Source organism: Raphanus sativus, unplaced genomic scaffold (assembly GCF_000801105.2).
Source record: "Raphanus sativus cultivar WK10039 unplaced genomic scaffold, ASM80110v3 Scaffold0165, whole genome shotgun sequence".
NCBI lineage: Eukaryota > Viridiplantae > Streptophyta > Magnoliopsida > Brassicales > Brassicaceae > Raphanus > Raphanus sativus.
The window spans coordinates 9,666-30,213 of NW_026615485.1; the positions used below are offsets into that span (position 1 = coordinate 9,666).

A 20,548-nucleotide genomic window follows, 5' to 3' on the forward strand; every position below is an offset into this window, starting at 1 on the left:
CAGTAACAACATAACATCCTCAAGATCCCATGCCTAGAATTGATTAATGATTATTACAACACACAAGAAAGGAAGAAAGACGCAACCTTTATCGATCCCACGTCTTTGCTTTCTTTCTCAAGTTTCTCGGGACTTTAATCTGTTACGGGACAAATGGATGAAAAAAAATCTACAACCACCAAAATTAATCTACATGGGATAATAGTTAAAAAATTACAACATTGCCATTAATGAAAGAATAATCTGAGCCATTCGATTATATTTTCTCTCTTTAAACCAGAGCCATCGGATCATAAAGAAAAAAGAGAATCTGATATTTACGAAAATGCCATTATTGAAATATCAACCATAGCCGTTAGATCGTCTTGTCTACGATTTAATCTTAGCCACACGATTACATATGTATCTCCTTCTCTCTCTTCCCTCTAATCTCAACCACATGATCATTTATTCCTTCTTCAATTACAGCCATAGAATCTTCCATATCTCATTCATTAATTCGACTGGGTATAACTAGTATAACTCGTACAACTGAACATGTGAAGAAATTTTATAACTAGTATATAAATGTTATAATCTATATATAATATGTAGCTACTATAACTAACCGGACTAGTAAATCATGTTTTACATGTGAAATAAACAAACAAATATCCTAATTTGTATATGATGACAAAATTTCATATATTTTATTTGAGTTTATAAACTATATTAGTCATGTTATTAAGATAAAAAAAATATCAAACATATTTTTGCAAAGATATAAAGTGAAAATATTGGTACAATCTCTAAGCCTAGACATATAAACAATTGGTATCATTTTTATCTAATCTATTAATTTAGAGTCCTATTTGAATTCTACCTTGGCATACTTTTAATTTGGACTTATTGAACATGTTGTGACTAAATATAAAGATACTAATTATACCGTTTTAAATCATGATAAAATTATGTTGTTATATATCTATTGCTAACCATTAATTAGATAAACGATTCTTCACTTAAACAAAGAACAACTTTATTGTTTTCTTCACATACTTGCATATACATCTGATCTATCTTAACCGATCTTCGACATAAAATCATCTTTTGTCTGTCATATAGTAGATTTTTTTTTTTGAGAAAGGTGTCTTATAGTAGATTTCAACCATGTCATATCATATTCTAATGTTCTTTCAATTAATCATCTGAAACTTGTGATTCACTTCTCTCCCGCTCAACTTCTCACAATGAATCAATACGAGTCCATGTCTCAGAATATTCTTCAGGCTTTCAGCATTTGCAACAGTGTGTGAAGAAGATGATTTGAATTGGTACCTTATCAATGGTAGGTGTAGCAGTAAACGAAGAAGACAATATCATCGGTTTATTTTTATTTATTTTTAATCAAACAGATTATGCTACAAACCATAAAACACTTAATATTTTTTTTAATTTGTAGACCAATATTTTTTAGAAATCAATTATGTATAATTTTGTTATGTTAATTTTCAAAAAAAAAAAAATTGTCATGTCATCTTTACCTACCGAAAATGTATATATATATTATATATATCATACTCGACTTTCTAAATCCTAGCAAAAAATGATAATTACGAAATCAAACAAGATACTAACAAACAGTATAACTAACAATTTTAAATCCATATACAAGTAAATAATTTATCTATAAATATTCTCTTATTATCTTATATTAAAATAAACTTTTTAAATCCTAGCAACAAATTTGAACTACAAAATCAAAACGATACAAACAAACTATATAACAACTTCTAAATCCTAACTAAGAATATTACCTACTATCCTCATAAAAACAAAAAAAAATCAAAGAAATTGCGTAACAACTTTTTCATCAATGGAATTCTTTTGGTTTTAATGCTAACGTCGACAGTGAGTTGGGTATTACATGGAACTGATCATATTGTATATTGTTATAACCTTTTTTGCAACACACACTGAAAACATTTTAAATAAAAAACACCGACTAAATATCTGCTAACATATTAACATATGAATAATACAATTTCATTTACAGAAAATAAAATGTTGAAACTCAAATTGTATCCAAAAATAATTTAAATATGATAAAATTAAATTGTATACCTATAAAGATCTAGGGATGGGCATTCGGATACTGATTCAGTTTAGGTTCGGATCCATTCGGATTTCGAATTTTTAGAGTTACAGATTTAAGCCCCATTCAGGTATTTATAAATTTTGGTTGCGGATTCAGTTCCGGTTTAGATAACCATTTAAATTATTTTTTTATAAAATTTATATATACCTTACTCAAAATATATAAAATAATATATTATACATAAATTTGAATAATGTATGCCAAAATACATAAACTTAATATATAAATTGGTTTGGATTAAATATTTGAATAGATAATCAATAAAATTTTCAAGTATTTTTGGTGTTTTGAGTACTGTTAGCTAATTTAGACATTTACTTTGAACTATTTGTATATTAAGTATTTTGGACAACTTCAAAATATTTTATATATTTTGGATATTCTTTTTATGCTAAATCTAAAAATAAATAATATATTAAAAATAAATCATATATTCATGAATATAAATCTCATTCGGATACGCAAAATATTTCAGTTCAGATACGGTTTCGATTCTCTATATACCAAAATTTAAATCTGTTCAGATATTTTACCTTTTCTGTTGAATTTGGTACTACTTTTTTTTTGATCGGAGTCGATTCGGTTCTTCGGATTATGGGTTTTCGCTCAACCTTATTCAGATCCATGTGTTCGAATTTAACTCAAAATTTTATCAAGTTTATAAAACTGTTATTTGAACCAAACTAAAACCAAAATAATTAAAGCCAAACCGAATCCAAATTCAAATATAATCGAAAAGTCAAAAAAATATATGCCTTAAGTCAAAAAAAAAAGATAATCAAACAGTTTTTATATTTTTTGAACCAAAAATCAAAAACTACAACCGGTCAGAAACCAAACCAAAAGCCAAAAAATAAAACTTGAAAATGAACAAAACCGAACAGCCATACCAAAACATATTAATGAAAAAGTATATATATTAATAAATTTGTCAATAAAAACATTTTCGCGCTTTTAAAGCGCGGGTTCTATTCTAGTTATATATTAAACAAGTATTACTGGTATAACTGGTACAACTTTGACATTTCATAAATTTGACAAAACCAATTTGGTATTTTATATGAGAAAAACAATCAAATATCTCAATTTGTATCTGCTCGTAAGTTTCTCTTAATTTATTTGAAGTTTTGGATTTTTTTTTTTGAAAATTATTACAGAACTCCACAAGCTTACATGATCTACCTTATACTTTTAAGGTTTGTTAACTTGTTTGTCCACTTAATTTTTAGAAAACATACATGAAATGTATTTTTATGAAAATGATGATTTCATTGTAACCGGGCAAAGACATGTAAACATAAATAAGTGGTACAACTGATGTAATTGTATTTATTATATGGTACAACTGATATTTTACGATTTCACTGCCAAAGTACAACTATGCACAAACTGGTATAACTCAAAAACTAGTACAACTATGTATAGTTTGTACAACTAGAAAATTGGTAGAACTACTTGTTATTTTATATATTATAAATGACAAAACTGCCTTTGATGAAAATGCATTCTCAACCATTAGATCGTCTCATCTCTTTTAATTTGAACCACAAAATATTTTTTCTCTTCATCTCTCTTTCACCTGGGACCCACTTTCTCTCAACCCTAGATCATTTTTTCCTTGTTTGATCATAACCACACGACTTCTCTTATTTCTATGTATATAACTAATATAACTTGTACAACTAAACATGCAAACAAATGATATAACTAGTATAACTGATATAATTGGTATATATAAATTATATAATTCATATATAATATACAATTAATGTAACTAACACGACTAATAAATCATGTTTTCCATATGAATTAAACGAACAAATATCTTAATTGGTTAATGGTGACAAAATTTAATTTATTTTAATTGAGAGTTTTCAATATTTTGTTTTATTTACCAAATGGAGATGTGGTTTCTCTCTCACGGTTCTGAACCTGCCTGGTTAGATTTGACGAGGACCACCGTAGACACCACCATCGAGCTTCTTCTTCTTTGTCATGACTTCACTCTTTTTTGTTGTATCTCTCTTCTTCTTCTTCGTTGTATCTCTCTTCTTATTCTTCATTGTATATTTATTCTTCTTCGTTGCGGCACCTTTCTTTTTCATAGTAGAGTCCTTTTTGTTCATCGCCGACACTCCCTCTCTCTTCTTTTTCCGGTGACTCGTGTATTTGGAACCATGGTTGAATTTTTTTCTGGCTCCGTATCTACCTTTTTGGTCTCGAGAGCAAAAAGATGAATATGATTTTTTTCCGAAAATAGTACAACTAGTATAACTAGTACAACTTGTAACAAATCATTAGTCAAATTAAATATTATTAAAAATATATTATTCATGTATTTGATACATGCATGCGAGGAAGATTAGACCAATATGTCTTCTTGGTTCTACATCATCTTTTTTTATCATCTTTATACGTGAAAACAAAAAAAAATAAAAATCACTATATTAATTGCAAAGTTGTATACATATTTTACTTGTATCAGTTATACTTGGTATACTAGTTATACTCATTATAGTTGTACTAGTTGTATTAGTAATACTCTGCGTTCTTCTTTATCTTGAATCTCATAAGAAAAAGATGAAATTTGATTCTAGATAAGATATAATTGATTGAACATGACTATGGGTTGATCGATTTGGTATAAGAAAAAGAAATTTAGTAGATTATTAAAGAAAATTTTTGATTTTGTTTTATGGTGGAAGAACATTAATGGAGAAGAAAGAAGAAGAAGAAGAAGATTAGGGTTAAAATTGCATCGGGTTTTAGGTCGGATTTTGGGTCTGGATCCGGGTCAAATCTGGATAGGATAGTCATGGCATAAACTAGTAAATATGTTTAATTCTTTAAGTCTTATGGTCTTTTCCCCAAATTTTGATTTATTTTTAATTTATTTTTTAATTAAAATTAGAAGTGTCCCATTCTAGATTTTTTCAACCCCCTTTGTCCCATACCAGAATTTGATCCAGTTTCTCGGATCTGGGGGGGATCGATCGTAATCAGAGAGAGAGAGACAGAGGGTGAAAACTCAAATGGAGTCGATACTGGCACGGGCCTTGGAGTATACTCTCAAGTATTGGCTCAAATCATTCACCAGAGATCAATTCAAGCTTCAAGGCCGCACCGCTCAGCTTTCTAATCTAGGTCCTCCTTCCTCTTCTTCTTCAGTAATGGGTTGAGTTTCATTGAGGGAAAGGTTGTGCCTTTGTGATTAAGATTTTGTGTTTGTGTGTGTGTGTGTATGATTGCAGACATTAATGGGGAAGCTATACACGCCAGTATGGGTTTGCCTCCTGCCCTTAGTGTCACCACTGCCAAAGTTGGAAAATTGGAGATCATGGTTTGTTCTCTTCTCTTCTCTTCTGACTCTTTGGTGAACATCTAACTGAATCTGAACATCTTAGTTTTGTTCTTGAGTTGGTTTTGTTGGAATTAGAACTCTAGTTTCTCTACCTTTTTACTAGATGTAGCTTTAGGATTAGTAAAGAACATGGCTTTGGGTTTAGGATAGTACAATTTTTCTGACTATTTGGGCAGGGAGTGTCGGTGGGATTGTAATAGCTCTGTTGATTTTGAATGCATTTTCCACTTTTACCAGATATAGAATTTAGATTCAAGATCTGGAATAAGTAGTAACGTAGTTTGGATTTGTGATAGTTTGCCAAGGAAAGAAGTAATTGTGATAGTTAAATGGATATAAGTGATCATAATACTTCTCTTGTTGTCCACAAGCATTGATTTATTTTTCTCTTTCACTCTTGTGCTCAAATAGCTTCCCTATGTGAGTAATGTGCAAACGGAGCCTATAGTTGTGCAGATCGATAAACTCGATCTTGTTCTTGAAGAAAATCCTGATGCTGATGTGACAAAGGGTCCAAGCAGGTAGGGGAGCCCTGCTCCATCTGTTTTGCCTCTACTCATTCTTCATTGATGCTTTCATTCCCAGAAGTTTATTGAGCCTTTCATTTTTTTTTCTGTTTTCACTTTCAGTGTTCAGTCTCCTACCGCCTCTGTAAAAAGTAACGGTTATGGATTCGCTGACAAGGTGAGGCATCTCTGCTACTTGGTCGATATTTTCAAAAACATACCAATAAAAGCACGGAGGCAATATTAGTTTTCTACTGATTCAAATAGTCCGGCCTCTTCTTGTTGTTATTTTGTGATTCATGCAACCGATAACTATCATCATTGTAGTACCATTTGCCACTATATTGGCATATTGCTGATAATGTTTTGGCCAACATCTGTTTGTGAGTCTTACTAAAAGAGGGAGACCGAAATTGAAAAATTGATGGTTTTTATCACTTTTGTGGTTTGGTAGATGGTTTGAGCATTGTTCATTTTCGGTCTTTCTTGTACATATGGTTGAAGACTAGTTAAGCATATAATCCTTTTGTTTTCGGTCTTTCTTTGGTGTAAGTGTAAAGTTCTATTCGTTTTCGACGCAGAGGTCCTCAGCGCAATTATATTATTTCTTATGTTTTTCAGATTGCAGATGGAATGACTTTACAAGTTAAAGTGGTGAACCTTCTTCTTGAGACTGGTGGTGGTGCTCACCGTGAAGGAGGGGCAGCCTGGTAAGCTGTTTTTTACTTATCCATTGTCTCTAGCAGTTAGAAATATAGCTTTACGTCTCTGGGTGTTGTAATCTCGTTACTTTGTGTTCTTTGATGCCTTACTTTTAATTACTTCAGTTAATTTATGAGTTTCACATTGCGACCTGCCTAGTTAATGCATTTGTATGTCTGTCTAAGCTCTTAATACTTTGTATCTAGGGCTGCTCCACTGGCATCTATTACAATACGCAACCTTGTTCTGTACACCACTAATGAGAATTGGAAGGTGAGCTCTGCGAGCATGATGTAATAAAATCCTCTTCTGGAAGAATTAGTATTTCTAATCTGAATGAATTATTTGATTACAGGTTGTAAATCTGAAGGAAGCAAGGGACTTCTCTACTAACACAGGATTTATTTATTTGTTTAAGGTATTGATGTCAATTTTTAAGCTAGTTGCCCTTGATACTACTATATTCTTTGAAGAGACAATTTGTTATTTTTCTACCTGTGACGCATATATACATTCCTTGTCAGAAACTTGAATGGGAAGCTTTATCAATTGATCTTCTGCCACATCCTGATATGTTCACTGACGCTAATTTAGCTCGTTCTGAAGAAGCAAATCTGAGAGATGATGATGGTGCAAAACGAGTTTTCTTTGGCGGAGAACGCTTTCTAGATGGAATTTCTGGCCAAGCACATGTAAACATTTGTTTCTGAATTGTATTTTTACTTGCATGGAGGCTTGAAGTTATCTAAAATTTTGGTCTTTAACCCTGATGGTGCCCTCTTGTTTAGATCACAGTTCAGAGAACAGCACTAAACAGTCCACTTGGGCTTGAAGTCCAGCTGCACATTCCAGAAGCTGTTTGTCCAGCGTTAAGTGAACCAGGTTTGAACACACACTCTCTCTCTTCGTTTTCAGGATTCTGGTTTGGTGGATATGGATAACTAAGCCTACCTATTATTATTGGGAATAGGGTTACGCGCTCTTCTCCGCTTTCTAACTGGAATGTATCTATGCCTAAACCGAGGAGATGTGGATCCAAAATCTCAGCAGGTCTTATAAATTTCATATTCCCTGTGGATCTTTATAAGGAAAAGTTTGATATGAAATCTTTTTTCTCACTCTTTAATGGATGCTTCAAGCAGTCAGCTGAAGCAGCAGGACGGTCTCTAGTCTCTGTTCTTGTGGATCATGTGTTTCTTTGCATTAAGGATGCCGGTTAGTTTCTGTATATGCTTAAAATTGAAATATAATTTACTTTGTTAAGAGTGCAGTGCAGTTTTGCATGGAACCATCACTCTTGTTTCTTGGGTTTAACTTTTACCCCTCTTCATGACATTTCAGAATTCCAACTGGAACTACTAATGCAATCACTCCTCTTTTCTCGGGTATGTTCTCACTGATTTTTAGATTTTTAGCTAGTAACTTTCATGAAGTTTTTTCCTACCAGTATACTCATAGGATTAGGTGCACTTCATTACTTTGAGAATCTTAAGGAATTATATGGCACCGAAATCTGATATCGATAGCCAATGCCTGCAGGCCTGTGTTTCGGACGGAGAATCAGCCAACTATTTGACTAAGATTTTGATTGGTGGTCTATTTTTAAGGTGAATAGCTCGGACCAAAATCTCTGTTTAGAGTAAACTGTCAATAGGCTTTCTTATTTTTAAAGTTCAAACTGCTTCCGGTTATCATATCAATAAATTTATCGCTACAAGTTTACTAGGCTGATCTCTGAGCACTTTGTTATTACTGTTGATCTTCAGAGAATTGTGTTTTTTCTCAGTTGTGACTTACCCTTTTTTACATACACTATAATCTTTGTTTCTGATGGCTGTTTGGAGACTTTATCCTATTACCTTTTTATTACCACTGTTTAGAACTTAAAGTTCTTGCTTAATTGCTCATGGTTGCAATTCAGGGATGCTTTCTCCCGCTCTCCTTGTGCTCTCATCCAACCATCTATGAAAGCTGCTGCCGAAGACCTTGCAGTTCCTGACTTCGGTAAATATTATTCTGAACTGTAATTTACAATAAATTATTCTTTTGTGAATCCTGTCAATTGTTGAAACATCTTCATGCTGATTCATTTTCCTTCACATATTTGGTGCAGCCAAGAACTTTTGCCCTGTCATATATCCATTGGACAACGGGCCGTGGCAATTAATCCAGGATGTACCTTTGATCTCCTTACACTCTCTTCAAGTCAAGCCATCCCCAAAACCTCCACAACTATTCTCAAAGACAGTTATACAGTGCCAGCCACTCATGGTATGTTTGTGTATATCAAGACAAAATCAAAATCTTTTTTTTGCGTCAATAATATTTTCACCATTTTACTTGTGATTTTTCCAGGTTCATCTTCAGGAAGAAGCTTGTTTAAGGATCTCTTCTTTTTTGGCTGATGGCATAGTTGTGAACCCTGGTTGTGATGTTTTACCAGATAATTCCGTTAACTCTCTTCTTTTCACCCTCAAAGAGTTAGATGTTTCTGTTCCATTAGACATGAGTAACTTGGAAGAGTCACCAATCAAGGAAGATCTTTCAACGAAAAAGGTCTTCGCTGGAGCAAGGCTTCATATTGAAAACTTATCTTTTGCGGAGTCACCTACCCTGAAAGTTCGGCTACTAAACCTGGAGAAGGATCCTGCTTGCTTCTGTCTATGGCTGGGACAGCCTATTGACGCCAGCCAAAAGAAATGGACAGCTGGAGTCTCACATTTTAGTTTGGCTTTGGAAACATCTTCCAACTCCACTGAACTTCAGAGCTCTCGTGGACCAGAAATGGGTTTATGGAACTGTGTTGAAGGAAAAGACGTGTCTATAGAAGTTGCAATGGTATCTGCGGATGGGAAGCCACTGATAGCAATTCCTCCTCCTGGTGGTATTGTTCGTATAGGAGTTGCTTGTGAGCAGTATATTTCGAATGCTTCAGTGGAGCAGTTATTTTTTGTTCTGGACCTGTACTCTTACTTCGGTAAGGTCAGTGAAAAGATATCGATTGTTAAAGAAAGCAAACGCAAGAGTACTGTTTCTTTGACTGGAGGGTTGTTGGAGAAGGTTCCTAGCGATACTGCTGTAAAATTAGCTTTGAAGGATCTGCAGCTGAAGTTTCTCGAGTCTTCCTTTACTGGTACTCAGGACATGCCACTTGTTCAGTTTCTTGGCAAAGATCTTGTTGTGAAGGTAACTCATAGAACCCTTGGAGGCGCTATTGCAGTATCTTCCAATGTATACTGGGAAAATATTGAGGTAGATTGTGTAGATACCGAGGTGCAACAAGAACATGAGAATAACTGTAATGGTCAGTTAGTTGGCTGTAATGGGTCAACCCCTTTGAGGCGTGTCTTTTGGATTGTCAATGGAAGACGTGATGGGCATATTGTGATGCCTTTTCTTGACATAAGCGTGACTAATGTGATTCCCCTCAGTGAAAAGGATATGGAGTGCCACAGTTTAAGCATCGTGGCTTATATTTCAGGCGTACGTCTAGGAGGAGGAATGAACTACACTGAAGCTCTTTTACACAGATTTGGAATTCTAAATCGTAATGGTGGTCCAGGAGAGGGCCTGTCTAGAGGGTTAGAGCATTTATCTTCTGGACCTTTGTCAAAACTTTTCAAAGCATCTATTGTTGATGACAGGAAACAAGGTACTGGAATGGAATTATACCACTTTATCATTGGTACTCTTATCATGTTCATGTAAAAGTATAATATGCAGATTGTTCTCGTTTTACAGCTTCAACTCTGCTAACCATTTTTGCTAACATATGCATCTAGATGGAGCTCTGGGGAGTCGGAATGGAGATGGTTTCGCACATTTGGGAACGCCAGATGACATTGATGTCTCCATTGAGTTAAGAGACTGGTTGTTTGCTTTGGAGGGCAGAGAAGGTGTGGCAGAAAGGTGGGGGTCTGACGATAATGAAGATATTGGAAGGGAAGAAAGGTGCTGGCACACAAACTTCCAAACTTTCCGAGTAATAGCCAAGAGTACACCAAAGCTTGTGGATCCAAATGTGACAGAAACCAAGCATGCTGCTCACAAATTTCCTGTAGACTCAATTATTGTAAGTATCTGTACACCTTATTTCTCCACAGCTTATATTATCCGTTCCTGAACTTTCTAAGGTCAATGATAACTTGTTCATCTTTTAAAAAGATCATATGTAATTCTCAGAGCTGCCTTTATCTTCTCGTGTCTTATAAAATTACATTCTTGAATGCAATAATGACTGTCAACTATTAGGTTACTAGGCCTTTTATATTTTATTTGTAAAATGCATTATAGGTCAATGTCGAAGGTCTACAGACATTGAAGCCTCAGATGCAGAAAGAGACCATTCCAAATGGACATCACGAAAATGGTCACCTGCCTGGAGGGGTTAACATTGAAGCTAACATTGTAGCATCTGAAGACAAATCTGGTCATGATGACACGTTGAGCTGGGTGGCAGAGAGTCTGAAATTCTCTGTTAAGCAACCTGTAAGTGAATCTGAGCTCATTGCTTTCTTCTTTATATAAAAGCAGATTTTGTAATAGAGTTGCTTTAAACGATTCGTTCTTTCTCCTGCAGGTTGAAGCAGTTGTTACAAAGGACGAGCTGCAACATCTGACGTTCTTGTGCAAATCTGAAGTTGACTCGATGGGTAGGATAGTCGCAGGCGTTCTACGCGTGCTGAAGCTTGAAGAATCTGTTGGACATGCAGCTCTAAATCAACTAAGCAACCTTGGTACACTTATCTCAAACTCCTCTGCTTCTATATCAAGAGAATAGCTTTAGCTTCCTCCAGTTATTGAAGTTTATCGACCCATGTTGCAGGAAGTGAAGGCTTTGACAAGATGTTCTCCCCAAAAGCGAGCAGAGCAGGCACTCCCAGAAGCTCACCTTTTGGTGCAGCATCAGATTCAATGAGGGAAACTTCTTCACGTGCAGACCTGGAATCTACCATTTCTTCCATTGAGGAAGCATCAGTGGAGCTAGAGGCCAAGTGTTCATCTTTAGTTTCTGATCTCTGCGATTCAGAGTCTGAAACTTCGGCAAAACACATCAAAGACCTGAAGCAGAAACTCGAGAGCTTGCAGAGCTTGATGGCTAAACTACGAACCCAAATCTAAAAGTGAAGCAGAGAAGCTAATTTTTTTATGTATATATCATATACAGAGATGCGAGAATCACTACTTGAAGCGGGAAAGTTTTGTATTTTAAATACGCCCAGAGACTATATTTGTGTATGCATATGAGCAATGCTCTGTTTTTACAGTTGCCCAAAAGAAACTGTCTTTAAATCTTTATGATAAAGTTTTGAGATTTACCATAAAAGCTCTGTTTCTTTTTTTGTGTACGTTCTTTGGATAAAAAGGTTAGCTTTACGTCTCTTGAATGATAGCTGCTTATGGGGAGAATCTGATTGTTTCAAAACCATACTTTCTAGACCCTTCCTTGTACCTCAAGGCTCTCAAACTATGCAGCTACCAAAACGTCGTGAAACAATTTGTGTTGATCCACGGGAACTCTGTGACAAATGGGTTTGTCTCCAATCTTCAGTTGAACAACAATTTGTTGAAATTGTACGTAAGACAAGGAGATGTGAAACACGCACGTAAAAACTGTTTGATAGAATGCCTAAAAGAGAGGTTGGTTCTTGGACAGCTATGATCTCGGGATATTCTCAACTTGGCTACCACCGGCACGCGTCGCTGTTGTTCATACACATGCGCCGGGAATCTGTTAGGGGCCTTAGGGCTAATGATTTCACTTACGGGAGTGTTTTGAAGTCGTGTAAAGATTTGGGTTGTCTGAGAGAAGGTATGTAGATACATAGTTGTGTGGAGAAAGGGAAATTCGCAGGGAACTTAGTTGTGAGGAGTGCATTGCTTTGTATGCTAAGTGTAGGAAGTTTGAGGATGTTCGTCTTCTGTTTGATTCAATGAAACAAAGGGATTTGTTTTCTTGGAATATAATGACCAACTAGACTTTGATCGCGCCGATGTATTTTCAAAAATGTTGCTATTTATTTTTTATGTCAATATTAAAACTGAGCAAAAAATTCGAAGCACCGAACTGAACCGATCCAAAAAGTAATACCAAACTCAAACCAAAATTGATTAAATATCCAAATTATTCAAAATTTTTGTATTTAGATAGCCGAATCCGATATGAACCGAAGTATTTCGGATACCCAAACGTATTCAAAATATATTTAAATACTTACTATTTTAAAATTTAGAATATATAAAAACATCCCGAATATATATGATACTTTTAAGTTGGTTTAAATACTTGAAATATATACAAATATTTAAAATTAAATATCTAAAATAGTTAAAGTATACTCAAAACATCAAAATACTTAAAATAATTATTTATTCTCTATGCAGATATTTAAATCAAACTAATTTATATGTTATGTTTAAGTATTATGGCATATGTTATTCAAATTTATATGTAGTATATTATTTTGTTTATAAATATTGAGAAAATTAAAGTATATAATGAATTTTAAATTTTTAAAATTTTAAAATAATTTAAATGGGTTATCTGAACCCGTAAAGATCTGAATCGAACCTGAACCGAAATTTAGATATATTCAAATGAGGCTGAAATCTTTAACGCCGGAAACTCGAAACTCAAGCAGATCTAAACCGAACCCGATACTTAAATGCCCTACTCTAGTCACTATTATATATCATATATGTAATCATATAATTAATCGTATTTAAACTCCTCTTTGTTTTTTAGATTCTGGGATTGCTTAGGCAAGAGTTCTTCCACAGCCGGCCACAAAATTCAACCACTCACCCTTAGCTGTAGAAGCTACAACATGAAGCATGGTGTTTCCTTCTCTGTCAATCATGATAGCAATGTGATTCTTCAATGCTCCTAATTGGTAAATCGTCCTGAACGGAGTTTCTTGACGCCATGCAGCAACAATGTCATTCACTGTTTGTTGGTTTACATCGTGGATATAGAATCACAATAACTAATGAAAATACAACACATGTTTTATCCTCTATGGTACAATCATTGTACACACCATATAGCATAAATATATCCTTACCAAACTTAACCTATCTATCTCTTCCAACTTATACTTCGTAAGTTTACTGTCTATGTTGATTTAGATATTCTTCTTACCAAATATAACTAAAAGTTTATTGAAATTAATTTCTTAACAAGAAATTTTCATATCTTCCTAGAATATTCAATATAGTATAAAATTATTCAGATGTTGATTGCAAAAATAGAAGATATCATTATGTAATTTGAAATACTGTTGAATTAGCTCTATCAATTTTATCAAAGTTATCTATTTTACTTTTTCTAATGTCTATTGTAATTTTCTATACAAAATAACTCTCTCTTCAATTTAATTTTTGTTTTTGCTAAAGAAGTTTTAAAACTCAGAGTTTTTGAAATTTCTATAGATGTTTTTGGTAAATTAGATAATATTTTTTCGTAAAAGTCAATTTCAATCTATCAGTTCGAAGAACATATATACTATTACACACAATTTTACAATGAAATGTTTCTGATATATCATTTACATTCCTATGTTAATCAAGTAACATCTTTAATATGAGTATTTATCATTCCTAACTATAAGATTTTTCAATATCATCTCATGAAAGTTAACCTATAATAAATATTTTTTTTACTCTTATATTCTATATAAATCAATATAAATCTATAAATAGTATATTTCTTGATAATTTTATACCATTTTCATACTTTCACTTTAAATATTACGGTTAATACAATACTACTTATAATATTCAAAGTTTATATGATAAATTTAACATAATATTTCGCAATGATTTTCACAAATACAACATACCCTGTGGTTTATGAGAGCTTTAAAGATCTGGGAAAAGATATTCATCACCTCACTAAAACATCAGGAGCATAAAGGTTATATCCCCAGCTTCATCAGGAGTAACCACATGATAAAACACTTCATTAGATATTAGCTACATTGATTAAACTTAGCAGTAATCAAATTTAGTAAAGTTGTATTATGTGTTGTAGTAAAAAAAGGATCCTCTTCTCCCTTTGCTTCTCTAAAATTTCTTGAGCCAATCTGAGATAATATTTAGGCAGTGGTGGTTATGAATTTGACTCAGATAGCTTCCTGGCTTGTGTTCTATGTCAGGGAAGCAATCAGATTGCTATACTTTTGAGAGCCTCTTCAGGGCTTCTAATCATGTCAAGTGTCTTGATATGGTTAGTGAATTACATGGATTTGTGATCAAGATGGGTTTGGAGAGATCACATGCACTAATTAGGTCTATCATTGATGCATATGGGAAGTGTGGTAGCCTTGTCAATGCTAATATACTGCTTGAGAGACCAATGAGAAGAGACTTTTAATATCTTGTACTGCTCTAATCACAGGCTTTCCACAGCGAAACAGCTTCACAAGTGATGCTTTTGATATCTTCAAAGAGATGATACTGATGAGAACTCAGATGGACGAGGTTGTAGTATCTTCAATGCTTAAAATATGCACCAAGATCGCTTCGAAATCCATGGGAAGACAGATCCACTGTTTCGCCTTAAAATCCTCCCAAATCAGATTCGATGTTGCTTTGTGTAACTCTCTGATAGATATGTATGCAAAGTCTGGGGAAATTGAAGATGCAGTCCTTGCTTTTGAAGAGATGGAAGAGAGAGATGTGAGGTCATGGACCTCTTTGATTTCAGGATATGGAAGACATGGGAATGTAAAGAAAGTCTTTTCAACAGAATGGAACATAAAGGGACCAAGCCGAATGACGTCACGTTTCTTGCTCTCCTCTCTGCTTATAGCCATACAGGAGAAACCGAACTTGGCTGGAACATTTTCAACACAATGATCCACAAGTATGGTATCAAAGTTCGAGAAGAGCATTTATCTTGCATCGTAGATATGCTTGCACGCGGTGGCAACTTAGAAGAAGCTTATGAACTGATAAGAAACAAAAACGGCATTACAAGTCATAGCTCATCAGCTTGGGGAGCTTTTTTTTATGCATGCAGGCGTCATGGGAACACTGCATGCAACTCAGTGAAGTAGCAGCCGCACAGCTTCTTAGTATGGAACCGAAGAAACCGGTCAATTATATTAATTTGGCAAGTGTGTATGCAGTACTGGAGATTGGGACAATGCTTTGAAGACTAGAAAGCTTATGAAAGAGAGTGGTTCTTGCAACAAAGCTCCTGGATACAGCATTGTGTATTGATCAGAAGACTATAAAGTTTTTAAACCAAACTGAAGTTATTGAGGCTATAAATAGCATCTTAAAGTTTCAGGGAATAGTGATACACTTTTCCAAACTGTAATGTGATAAATATATATAAAAGTTACAACAAAACAACATATATCTTCTGCTTCCTCCAGGGTCCTAATCCATCAGTTCTTAGAAGACTCAGTTTGCTACTTGGTAATCACGTCCCAACGCCATATGGTCCCGTCCTCGCAGGCAGCAAGAATTGTGCTACAATGTCATGGAACGAAACAGATTTGTCTCAAATGTTTAGGATCAGTCATAAAATCAAATACATATTGGTAAGAGAAGATGAATATAACATACTTTCCATCAACGGACATAGCGGTTTGTCTGATCACACATTTGGATTGATTGTGTGATAACCTATATAGCAACAGAGAATCATGTCAAGAAAACAAAAAGTAGTGAAGCTTAACTATTTGATTTAAAGATCAAAGATCTGTGTCTGAAGCTGGAAGTGAGACTTACTTTGTAATCAAAACAGGAGGGCAACTTTTCAAATCCCAGACATAAATCTTTCCTTCCTGATTCCCTGATAAGTGATAAATGTTCCACAAATTTGGTAACAAGATATTTAAGTTTAAAGTTTAATGCAGAATGGTATATAGAGAGAGCATTGTGAGATCTCACCTATTGCAAGAGAACTGAATTGGAAGTCGCAAGAAAACTTGATAAACCAGATGTCAGACATTGGAACCGGGTATCTTTGTAGAACATCTGAAGTACCCTGCAAACATCATCAACAACAACACAACTTCAGTCTTGTAACATTTGTGATTAAATTAATAAAATGAGATCCTAACCTCTCCAGGAGAGTTCTCTTTCAGTTGTGGTTCCCACAATAAGATCTCGTTGTCCACACTCTGAATCAGATATATAGAACATAAGAGTGTAAACTATAGCTTATTCCACCAAAAAAGAAAAAGTCACTTATTCTAGTAGCACTGACTAACTAACCTTTGAAAGGATAAAATCACCAACCCAACGGTTACAATCTACATAGTTTGTATGAACTGAAGCAGTAAATACCTACATACACACACACACAGAAGTAATGTTATCAACAAAGTCCATCAATAGATTGTTTACAAGACGAAGGAAAAAGAAAATACTTACAGGGAATTGTACATACTTTGTTGGGAACTTTGTTGGATCATCAGTCCATGTGTATGACTTCTCAACATAAGTCCAAAACTCTGAAAGCATCCAAAGAATAATAAGATCATACAAATACAAGTTCCTGTCAAGTGTGTTAGGTTTTTTACTCGTACCTTTCATTGACCATATCTTAATAGTGGTGTCCATACCACAGCTAGCAAAACGGAAAATCTCAGTGGGATGAAAGTCCTACATAGTCCAGAGATGGTTATACTTTGACAATCAGATAACATTTAAAATACCATATTGGTAAGGCTTACCACACTTAGAACTTCGTATCGGTGACCTCCAGCTCCAGCAAATATCAGAATACATATCCCAGTTTCAACGTTCCACAACCTAACAGATTCATCCTGATCCAATCAAAACCGTAAAGAGCTCTTTAATCATCAAACAAATAAATGAATGTCAGGACAAAAAAAGCCTAGAGATAGTATACCTTGCTTGCAGTAATCACAAGCTGAGGTTTCAGAGGTTGTGTCCTGATTTCATTCACTGAATCCCCATGGCCCAAAAGGCTCTGCACATGTGTGAGAGAGCACACAGATTATAATAACACAGAACATCATTCTAAAAGCTAATTAAAAAAAAAATATGCAAAGATACCTTGTGAATCTTTTCATTGTTGACGTCAATGACTCGGACTATGCCTTTCACTCCACCAGCCGCAACAAAGGGGTTCCCCAAAACGCCGCACGCCCAGCTAACAGTGTAAAACGACTCCTCCTTCTGATCTCATAGAACAAATGGACCTAAATGTTACATGGAAAACCTAGAAAATATATATATATAATAATGTATACTTCCTTACATCTTCATCAGCATAGGATTGCAATGCAGATATGGCACCATCTTCAAGACAATTGTACAGTGTAATCTACACAATAAAAACAGAAAAAGCCATAAACTTTCACAATCAGCTATGTGTATGGAAGGAACCCATCAAGCAAAGTTTCAATTTTTTTCTTTCCAGAGAAAGGGAATCGACGACAACATCCCAAAACAGCAATGACAAACCCCCAAAATCAGACCAAAAAAGGGAAGATTTCAATAGGGCAAAAATCAATCTCCACCCAAAACCTAAACAGACCCAGACCCAGAACAACAAAAGGAGAAGACTTTTTACCTTATTTCCACCAGCGGTGACGAAGACACTGAAGAAACGAGAATCAAGGAAGTTGAAGACAACAGCGTACAGAGGCTTCTTCCCTTCTTGAATCCTATTGGTCACTTTGTACGACTTCTTGTTCGATGGAGTCAATGACCCAACAAGCGATTCGTTCCCTAAGGTTACCTTCGACATTTTTCAAATCTCTCTCTCTCTCTTGCACACTGTTCTGTTTCTCTAGTCTAATAAGCTCACTAGTCTCATGCAATAACAGGTCTTTGTAAGTTTCGGTAAATATGGGTTTTCCCAAGTTACTGCTAATTTGGTAGGAAAATTATTTTTGACCAGACCAGCAGAAAGATAGCAAAGTTTGGTAAGAAAATCGGAATTAATATTATTATTTAGAGAAAAATATCTCAATTAGCACTCAAAACTGACTAAGTAAATTGAATATTTTAGTATACCATATTTTTATTATGATAGAATATTTTGAAGTAGGAATGATATATGATTTGTAATTAGTACAATAGAAATTGACCAATCAACAGTCAACAAGTTTTGATTAAATTGGCTGAATGTGGTATATTGACTGTATTTTTTTTGGTCATTATATTGACTGTAAATACATGTTAATCTTGTAATTGCTAAATCTTGATAACATTTTATTCCTTTGAAAACTATTTTACAAATCTTTCTTGATTTTTCTAGATGTTACAAGCTGCTTCCTAAAAACACAATGTTGGAATGAGTTTCTAGATGAAAGATTAAAATGAATACTAATGTTTAAAACAAAATTTGACACTATTTTCATGTGCCTCTACTTTAAAATGATATATGCATTTTCTAATTCTTACATATAACTAAAATACTTAAAATAATAATTTAATAATGTTAAAAAAAATTAAATGAGAAGCTACTGAATGATGCTCTAAGAAATTGTTAGCTCCAATGTAAAACTGAAAATCTAGATCAGTGATTGGTTAGATATCAAGTTTTAAGTAGTTTTTTTCCAGTACACAACAATGACTCAATCTTAATTCTGATTCAAATCTCTATATCAGAAGTATATTTTTTCTTTTGATAATTCGGAATATTTGACAGAATAAAATCCAATCTGCTAGTATATTGAAGGATCAGAGGTTTATATCGTTTTTGTCATTACTGTCGTGGAATTGATTTGAACCCGAATTTCTTAGCTCACCAGAATTCGCTTACCACTAAACCATCCATGTGTTATTATTTCGGGTGTATTCTTTATCGTTTCTACGAAAAGATAGTCCCTATATATTTAGGGAATTTGTATTGTACAAAAATTAATAATTTGTTCAGTAACTAATTGACTTAGCTTTCGTCTATACAACATATATTATGTAATATTGCTCTTTTATTCTTTTGTGTAAGTGCAATACATGTTAATCTTGTAATTGCTAACATTTTGAAAACATTTTATTCTTGATATTTCTATTTCCAACAAGGTATTTTTAAGTTACAAGCTGCTTCCTAAAAACACAACGTTGGAAGTTTTCCTTAAACGGTTTTCACCAGAATGTATGAGAATGCTCCATTCCACGTGTCACTCTGTGAGCGATTTGAAGAAAAACGCAACATTTAATGCTTAACTTTCTTTCCTTTTTTGCTTAGAAAAAAAACCAATGCACGTCTTATTTTTCTCGGTGAGATTTCTCTGTTTCTATTTCACGTCTCTTTGTCTCTTTGAAACACTACTTCAACATAAACGTACGTATCTGGCTTTAATTTTAGTTGTCAAAGTTACTAAGCGAGGAGGAAAAGATGGTGTAAATATGAGGAGGCGCGAGGATGTAAAGGAACAAGCATTGTTCATGGCGAACATAACCCAAAGCGAGATGTGCTATTCTGAGTTCCCTTATACATTGCCATACGGTATTGCATTAGAGAATGGATAGGAGAGGAAGCTTGATTCAACGTTAGCATACGCTATGCAAGCGTTGAAGGTTAGAGCAGAGTCTGATCTTCAATAACACAAGGGAAGCTGTCACGTTTGAACGGATTTTCCCGAAGTGGATGCAGCGCTTAACGGTGGCTCTTCGAGTACTTGAAACCTAAACACGGATCTAAAGCTCGGACTCAGCTTTGGGGCATCCTCAGGGACACAATACTTCAACGGTGGTTACGGGTATTCTGTTGTAGATCCGGCGGCAGATAATACGGTTGCGGTGGCGGAGGAGGAGGAAGAAGAGAACGAGTGTAGCAGCGTAGGGAGCTTCTACGTTAAATGAACATGGAGGGAGTTCCAATTGGGAGAAAGATCGATCTCATGTCTC

At 34.4% G+C, this 20,548-nt stretch overlaps 2 protein-coding genes and 1 pseudogene across 2 annotated transcripts; 2 read left to right on the top strand and 1 right to left on the bottom strand.

The window, feature by feature from the left end:
* The first annotated feature begins 10 nt into the window (after positions 1 to 10).
* LOC108829102 (uncharacterized) lies at positions 11 to 12,048 on the top strand. Its single transcript, XM_056996225.1, has 21 exons — positions 11 to 120; positions 5,105 to 5,281; positions 5,389 to 5,477; positions 5,910 to 6,019; positions 6,128 to 6,182; positions 6,626 to 6,714; positions 6,913 to 6,979; positions 7,062 to 7,124; positions 7,231 to 7,398; positions 7,495 to 7,588; positions 7,677 to 7,756; positions 7,849 to 7,921; positions 8,048 to 8,091; positions 8,246 to 8,313; positions 8,628 to 8,710; positions 8,820 to 8,977; positions 9,062 to 10,358; positions 10,489 to 10,778; positions 11,000 to 11,194; positions 11,286 to 11,442; positions 11,532 to 12,048. Exons 2-21 carry the CDS (start codon positions 5,170 to 5,172, stop codon positions 11,825 to 11,827), a joined length of 3,588 nt encoding a protein of 1,195 aa, XP_056852205.1. The 5' UTR covers positions 11 to 120; positions 5,105 to 5,169; the 3' UTR covers positions 11,828 to 12,048.
* A 44-nt stretch (positions 12,049 to 12,092) lies between these two features.
* On the top strand, positions 12,093 to 15,931 carry LOC108829088 (pentatricopeptide repeat-containing protein At3g20730-like; annotated as a pseudogene).
* Positions 15,932 to 15,944: 13 nt separating this feature from the next.
* On the bottom strand, positions 15,945 to 18,490 carry LOC108829089 (polycomb group protein FERTILIZATION-INDEPENDENT ENDOSPERM). The gene is made up of 13 exons (XM_018602745.2): positions 18,264 to 18,490; positions 17,949 to 18,014; positions 17,744 to 17,866; positions 17,577 to 17,657; positions 17,398 to 17,490; positions 17,251 to 17,326; positions 17,096 to 17,175; positions 16,937 to 17,008; positions 16,783 to 16,842; positions 16,610 to 16,706; positions 16,448 to 16,511; positions 16,283 to 16,342; positions 15,945 to 16,186 (listed from the first exon to the last, which is right to left on the bottom strand). Exons 1-13 carry the CDS (start codon positions 18,438 to 18,440, stop codon positions 16,126 to 16,128), a joined length of 1,110 nt encoding a protein of 369 aa, XP_018458247.1. The 5' UTR covers positions 18,441 to 18,490; the 3' UTR covers positions 15,945 to 16,125.
* Positions 18,491 to 20,548: the final 2,058 nt, after the last annotated feature.